The sequence below is a fragment of the Hippocampus comes genome, unplaced genomic scaffold (assembly GCF_001891065.2).
Source record: "Hippocampus comes isolate QL1 unplaced genomic scaffold, H_comes_QL1_v1.1 scaffold2, whole genome shotgun sequence".
Classification (NCBI taxonomy): domain Eukaryota; kingdom Metazoa; phylum Chordata; class Actinopteri; order Syngnathiformes; family Syngnathidae; genus Hippocampus; species Hippocampus comes.
The window spans coordinates 4256741-4264204 of NW_017805139.1; the positions used below are offsets into that span (position 1 = coordinate 4256741).

General features: G+C 43.8%; 1 protein-coding gene and 1 long non-coding RNA gene across 2 annotated transcripts in view; one reads left to right on the forward strand and one right to left on the reverse strand.

Annotated features, from left to right (window-relative positions):
• The window catches only part of slc7a11 (solute carrier family 7 member 11), an 87293-nt gene extending 83193 nt beyond the window's left edge, over positions 1-4100 (reverse strand). The window contains exon 1 of the mRNA XM_019867419.1: positions 3697-4100. Within this exon, the coding sequence (XP_019722978.1) occupies positions 3697-3955 (259 nt within the window). The 5' untranslated portion in view covers positions 3956-4100. The remainder of the gene's footprint in view (positions 1-3696) is intronic.
• The window catches only part of LOC109514376 (uncharacterized), a 19122-nt gene extending 12660 nt beyond the window's left edge, over positions 1-6462 (forward strand). The window contains exon 3 of the long non-coding RNA XR_002167978.1: positions 6319-6462. This is a non-coding gene — a long non-coding RNA (uncharacterized LOC109514376). The remainder of the gene's footprint in view (positions 1-6318) is intronic.
• Positions 6463-7464: the final 1002 nt, after the last annotated feature.

Sequence of the window (7464 nt, forward strand, 5' to 3'; positions counted from 1 at the left end):
AACAAGTCAGGATACAATTCTCAGGAAACAGAAAAGGCGCTAATCCACTCACAGAACGCGCACAGCCAGTCTCGACATAAGGCCTTCCAGCTGGCCCTAGTACGCAGACGAGCAGGCTATTGCAACCTGACTGTGCCCGTTCACTTACAGCGCACAGGGGCCTGCTCTGTTTAATCTGAAGGCCCCGAGCAAGTTTAATTTACCTGGCAATACAAGCTAGCTGAAATATGATTGGTTAAAAACTCTACCATAATAAATAAGTTATTTATCGAGTGGCTTTCAATGTTATTTAAAATAACATTGAAAGCCACTCGACTAAGTGGAAATAATAGGATGTAAAGAATACAGAGAATAATTTTGTTTACATATTTATGAAAATAAAATAAATTGTTATTCTCAGAAAAGTAAATTTATTACATTTACTTTTTTTAAGAATCTTTATTGAACAAGTCAGGATACAATTCTCAGTAAACAGAAAAGGCGCTAATCCAATCACCGAATTTATTAAATTTACTTTTCTGAGAATGTTTAGGCCAGCAGAGAAAGGCCTTGCTGGCCCTGACGGAATGCCACTGCTTTTTAGTCAAATGCCCCTAACCTAATGTCCGAAATAAAATGTGTCATCGTGTCTCTCTTATTCATACTCCTTAGTTTTTTTTTTTTTTTTTTTTTTTGCTCATACACTTAACTGAAATGTGCTCATTTTCAACAATGAAAAGCTCACATGCATGCACACAACTGAAAGGTTCTTAGGAAAACAACAGATTTCTTTGCTCATAAACATGTGATCAAAAATGTGGCCATACACATTCCTGATTGGCTCTCATATGCACCACTGACACATTCTCACATGCAGTAGTGAAACGTTCTCACACAAACTAGTGAAACGCTCTCCTACACACTCGTGTAACTTGGGAGCTAAGGATATCCAACAGTACTTTATTATTATACAATATGACTTTGACTGTTGGATTTACCTGGGGCTTTAAGATGGGCATCAAGAGGCTTTAAAGACGTGCATTCTCTGCCGTGGTCACAAAGCATCAGGAAAAGAAAAGCAACGACATGATGAAGCCTCCTGAGCTTGGTAGACCGGGGACCACTCCACTGCTTTCTATCGCACCGGTGCAGGTCGTGGCCCTTGTGCGCCTCATGGGGCCTGGGAGATTCAGCTCCCTCGCTAAGCTGTGTGGGATGGTTGCCTGGACTCGTCGGGCGGTGGAGGCCTGGTTAGGAGGCAGCCACCAGGCCACTGTCAATACAAACCCTCAACCCAGTCTTACAGCTATTGAGAGAGCAGAAGCTTTCCAATGCCTTGCCCTTGAAGCCCAAGATGGAGCTGAAATCCATGACACAACTCTTGACCGACTCGTGGTCGATGAGGGGACATGACTCCTACTCTGCGGAGGACGAATTCAGTCCTGGAATGAAAGCAAAAGTGCTATTCCTCTGGTCCCTATGCAAACAAGACTGGCCACATTACTAGCCCAAGAGGCTCATGAGAAGAACCACGAGGGGGTCGCAGCAACTCTCCTAGACACTCAGAAAAGAGCCTGGATCATACAGAGCCGTCACGTCGTCAGAAGAGTAATAAATGACTGCATCTACTGCCGAAAGCAAAGAGCTAGAGTATGCCAGCAAGTGATGGGTGACCTCCCGTTGGAGCGCACACAAAGGGCAGGCCTTTTTGAGTATACAACCCAGGATCTGTTTGGCCCCTATGAAGTCAAAGACGCAGTCAAGGGGAGAGCAAGGAAGAAAGTCTGGGGAATTGGTTTCTGCTGCATGGCTTCGAGGGCAGTCCATGCTGATGTATGCGATGACCAATCATCAGAAAATTTTCTGCTGGCCTACTCCTGCTTTGTTGCTCTCAGGGGCCACCCACGCAAGCTGTGGTCCGACAAAGGCACAAAGGTCATCTGAGCTAAACCCGCCATGAACGAGCTCCAAAACCACCTGCGCTGTGTTCAGACCTCATCTGTTGACGACATCGCATCCAAGAACGGGACGGACTGGGCGTGGAGCTTCCACCCTGCTGATGCGCCCCACCGAAATGGAGCAGCAGAAGCTGCCGTAAAACTGATTAAAAAGAGCCCTAACGAGCTCCGGCCTTCCTGTGTGGAGATTGCATGTTCTCGTGGGTTTTCTCCGGGTGCTCTGGTTTCCTCCCACATTCCAAAACATGCATGGCAGGTTAATGGAACACTTGAAATTGTCCCACATGTGAGCGCGACTGGTTGTATGTCTGTGTGCGCTGCACTTGGCTGGCAAACACATCATGGTGTCCCTCGCCTACTGCCCAAAGAAAGCTGGGACAGGCTCCAGCACGCCAGCGACTCTTGTGAAGATTAGCAGATTTCGAAAATGGATGGATAGCGTGTGCCATAGCGTTGCTTCTGGATGTGTGAAATGATTGCAGTTTTTTTTTCCACGTTGTCCAATAAATATGCTATCGTGTTAAAGTTCTTTCAGTGGTGTGTGTGTGTGCGTGTGAATGTTTCACTTGTATGTGTGAGAGCGTTTCACTCGTGTGTCGAAGGGCATTTCAGTTGTGTGTGTAAGAGCCTTTCACTGATGCATTTGAGTGCATTTCAGTTGTGTTTATGAGCAAAACAAACATTCAGTCGAGCGTCTACGAGCCTTTGCAGGAGAAGGGGTGAGAGTTAATCCCGAATTACAGTATGTCCCTCACGGCCTCTCATTTATATCACTGACATTACATCATGCCTACAATTCTTACAGCAAGCATGCGCTCCAATTGTAATCTATTTTATGCATTTTTTTTGTACTTTCCCGAGCAACTTTCACGCAACTTTTGATTGTGCAACAAGAATATGGAGGGGTGGCGGGGGGGGGGGCGATACTGGACCTCCTGTATGCCAAATGCCAACATGAACGGAGCTCTTGTATATAGAAAATAAGATTTCATCCATTTATATGACATTTCATTATTTTACCATTATTGCTAGTTTTATGACTGTAATATTATATTATGTGTTTTTCTTTTCTTTCTTGTAGTTCGTGTTTAATATTTGATCTCATCTACAGCGGCAAGTGGTATCATACCAAAGGTTGAGTTTAATAAATGATTAAAAATAGGATTTATGAGACCCAAAGTCTCTCAGAGCTGACTTTGGGTGAAAGATGGATGGGGTACACCCTCGAGTGGTCGGCCACCAATGGCAGAGCATGAGAAGACGAACAACCACTCACACCCGGACACATCTCCATACAATTTAGACGGGGAGGGGGAGTGTCGGGGCTATATCGTCGTTAGGGTTTCCCTATGAGGGTTCTTATAAATGTATATACTTGTCGCAGTTGTATTTACCTCACCAAATTATTACATTTCATAATATACCTGTATAATAATAGTATACCTGCATTTCATTGTCATATCAATATTTCAGCAACAAATTGAGTTAGGAATCAGAAGTAATGTCAAATAGTGACAAAGAGTATTGTTTCATTGATATGAAAGGGATTTGGTCCCAGTGCTTGTAATGTCTTTCAAAGATGAAGGAAAGGTCTTCAGTGTTTAACACATGAGGATTTCTAATCTAAAAATGCTGAATTGGAGTAGGGTTTTTTTGATTGGTTCCTTCTGGAGGCGCACATTTGGCAAGTGTTCATCATTAGTTAATGTTTGCTCCCACCACAAAACATGGGAAAGATTAAAGGCGTTCAGAAACTCACCAAACAGTGAAAGCATGCCACAAGCAATCCAGACTATCAGAGACATCCCAATGCTGCCCGAGTGTTTTAGGATTCCTTTTGGCGAGATGAAGATCCCAGCTCCAATCATGATCCCAACAATGACTGAAATCCCTGAAAGCAATGTCACCTTCTTCCCCAGTTCAACTTTTGTGTCTTTCTCCCTCGGAGGTTCACCGGAAAGCATTTCATGTCCATTTTCATCTGCTCCGACATGTTCACCGGAGGACGTTCTCTTCATCTTTCAATTCCCGAGTGACACAATCTCTTGTAGTGCAAAAAGTTGAGGTCGGAGCCAATCTGCCTTTGCGACCATGCAGTTACAAAACCGCAAATAAATTCCATTGAGGGTGGGGGGTGGTTCTTCCCCCCGGCTCTCTCTTTTTCTCTTTTTCTTTCCCCTCCTCCTTTCTCTGGTGCTTTGTGATTCATGCCAACTTGCTATTATTTCCCTGCGTGGCCTCTAACGCCTTCTCTTTACCTCTTCGTTTTTTTTTTTCTTAATTTAAAATTCTTCCATGTATCTTCCTCTGATTATTTGGTCCTGTTTTCACGCCTGCCTCTTTTAATTGTTTTATCAGCTTTTTAGACTGCACCCAAAACAAACTGTGCCTTGGCAGTCGGATGGCGTTACAAGTAAAGAAGGTAATTCCTCGTAGAATTCCCCCCCCCCACCCCCCCAAAAAAAAGGTTTGGTTATGGGTGTTGTGGAGAAACACGTGGAGAAACACGCTCTTTCAACTGCCAAAGCTGAGATCAGGGATGTACTGGGACCAAAATTCCCAGGAATAATTTTCTGACACGCGCTGAAAAATATTTGGATGTTTATTGGACTTAATCACATGCATACTTTTTTTTAGAACAAATGTGTGTTGACAAAAGAGATTTTTTTTCCTTTTGTTTGTTTTTTTCTCCCAAGAATCATTGTTTGAGGTAATTGTAAATTGATTTCTCAAAGCAGGTGGTAAAACCATCCCATATAATACTTTGTGTATTGTTTCAGCAAAAAAGCTCAAGCTGAGTGTTTGCACATTCATGCACTGACGAAGACAGAATGACACAAAAGTTAGTCAATAGTGACTCAGTACAGTACTTGGGTTTTTTTTTTGTTTCCACTGATTACCGCTCGAGTTTTGAGATCTAGCGTTACACTTTACTTGAGTGTTCGGGCTTGAGTATGCTTTCTTTTTTTTTTTTTCTTTTTTTCTTTGTTTTTGGTTTTTTTTTTTGATGACATCAGCAGAAATGACAAGAAAACAATCTAGCAGGTCATTTCAAAATGTTTCCTCTCTGGCCGCGTGTGGATTAATAATGTTGGTATTAAAGGAAAAAAATTAAATAAAATCACTCAACTCCCACTCCCATGGAACGTCCATCTCTCTCTCTCTCACTCTCTCTATCTCGCAATCTACCTAAAAAAACATCGCAGATGGTGAAAAGGCGTGTCGTCAGCCCCCGTCTCAGAAGATCTAAACCAATAAATCTCAAACCAGATCAAAACAACCCATTGATGAAAAAAAAAAAAAAAAAGAAATGAAAAAGCCACGAACAAGGCCAGCATCCTGACATACAGCCAGACACGTATCAACGGCATAGACACCTTTGGAACCCCAAAGAGCTGAGTACCCACACCGCTGCGATCCTGATAACTTCCAGTGAACACATTCTTACAATGGAGTGTCATGGTGAGGGAGGCAGAGAAGAACATCTCCCTGCTGAATGTCTCTCAAGCTACCTTTACATCTCCAGCCACACAAACGGCGGTGACAGCGGAGGAGGAGGACAACGCCGAGTTGGAGGAGGAGGACAAGAAGAAGGATCCCGCATGGAGGAACCTACCTGACCGTTGCTTGTCAGATAATAGATCTAACCACATCAAACAGACAGTAGGACATCCGTTGCACAATGCGTTTGTGAAAAGACATATGTGAGGGTTGTCCAGTTGATCCCCCTTGGCATGAATCATCATGGGAAATATAGCTCATCATACTTTATTACTACCATGTATGTATGTAACTGGCCAGATGGATATTCTAGAGAGGGCCATTCCATAGACTTCTACATGGAGCAAAGATGAATCCATCAGAGAACGCTAGAAATCATGTTGAACATCAAAGCAGGCACCCGCTCAACCACTCGTCCTGGCACGGTCTAGTTCGATGTCTCATCAGTTGGCTCGGATGGAGTTGCAGGGTTTCTTGATTCTTTGTTTTTGTTTCTGCCATCATCAGTCACGTTTGTCTTGTTTTATAAATGGCGGGAGTTTGGCTTGGGACTTGTGTTCATCCAAAGTGCCTTGTTTTGTCTTTTTTATGTTGTTTTAATATATATGAATGAATACTTTTACACCATTTATTTTAAAACAATATGGCTCATCTGCCAAGTTGGAGGTGAGGTGGGTGGGGAGAATCACAACATCCATCCATCCATGCATCCATTTTCTGATCCGCTTATCCTCACGAGGGTCGCGGGCATGCTTCAGCCGATCCCAGCTGTCTTCAGGCAGTAGGCGGGGACACCCTGAACCGGTTGCCAGTCAATCTCAGGGCACACAGAGACGAACAACCATCCACGCTCAGACTCACACACCCAGGGATAATTTAGAGCAGGGGTGTCAAACTCAGGTCCTGGAGGGCCGCTGTCCTGCACGTTTTCCAAGTCTCTCTGTTGCAAGACACCTGATTCAAATGAACAGGTTCAATGGCAGGCTTCCACAGAGCTTGCTGATGATCTGATCATTTGAATCAGGTGTGTTGCAACAGGAAGACTTGGAAAACATGCAGGACAGCGGCCCTCCAGGACCTGAGTTTGACACCCCTGATTTAGAGTGTTCCATGAAGCTGCCATGCTTTTGTTTTTGGAATGTGGGAGGAAACCGGAGTACCCGGAGAAACCGAATCACGACATACTGTACGTTCCAATATTTCCAGCATTTCAAACATGCAATCCAATACATTCGATTGTAGGCCACGCATCATGTTTATTTTTCTGAGTACCATACGATCCAATATTTTAGGAACATCAAGGAATGTTTAGTTCACATTGTGAATGAACACTTGGGCTTACTTCACTACTGTATTTTAACGTTTAGGGTGGTATTTTTGGAACAAGTACTTGGTATAAAAGGTTTGAGAAGCGAAGGGTTACATGAGTCCTGGATGGTTGTTTGATAAAAAAGCTTATCCCTTTGTTTGCATGGCATCGTTTCTAATGTATTAACAAATGGATAGTATCCTAATCCAAATTCAAATAATTTATTTTACAATTCAACTTTGTTTGTCATGGAAATACTCTGAGGTCTGACCAAAGCACACGTGTTCTTGGATCAAACAATGAAAGATGTATTCATCTTGAAAATACAACAGAAGTGTCACATTTTGCGAGGTGGTAGTTGGAGGACCCCAAAAAGCAGGGAGGCAGGAAGGAGCAGCGTGGCTGACCAAAATGTCTTCTTCTTCTTCTTCTCCTTTCGGCACGTCCCTATCCAGGGGTCGCCACAGCGAGTCAGTAATTTCCATCCGCCCCTGTAAACCGTCCTACCAACTCGCATGGTCGTCTTGGCAAAAGTTTTACGCCGGATGCCATTCCTGACGCAACCCTCCCCATTTCTCCGGGCTTGGGACCGGCACTGGGGAACAGTGCACCCCCAGGGGAGGGCACTGCCCCCCAGCGGCTGGGTTGTGGCTGACCAAAATGTATTTAACAAAAATGCAAACAGGAATACACAGGAGAAACTAACTCAAAAACTCA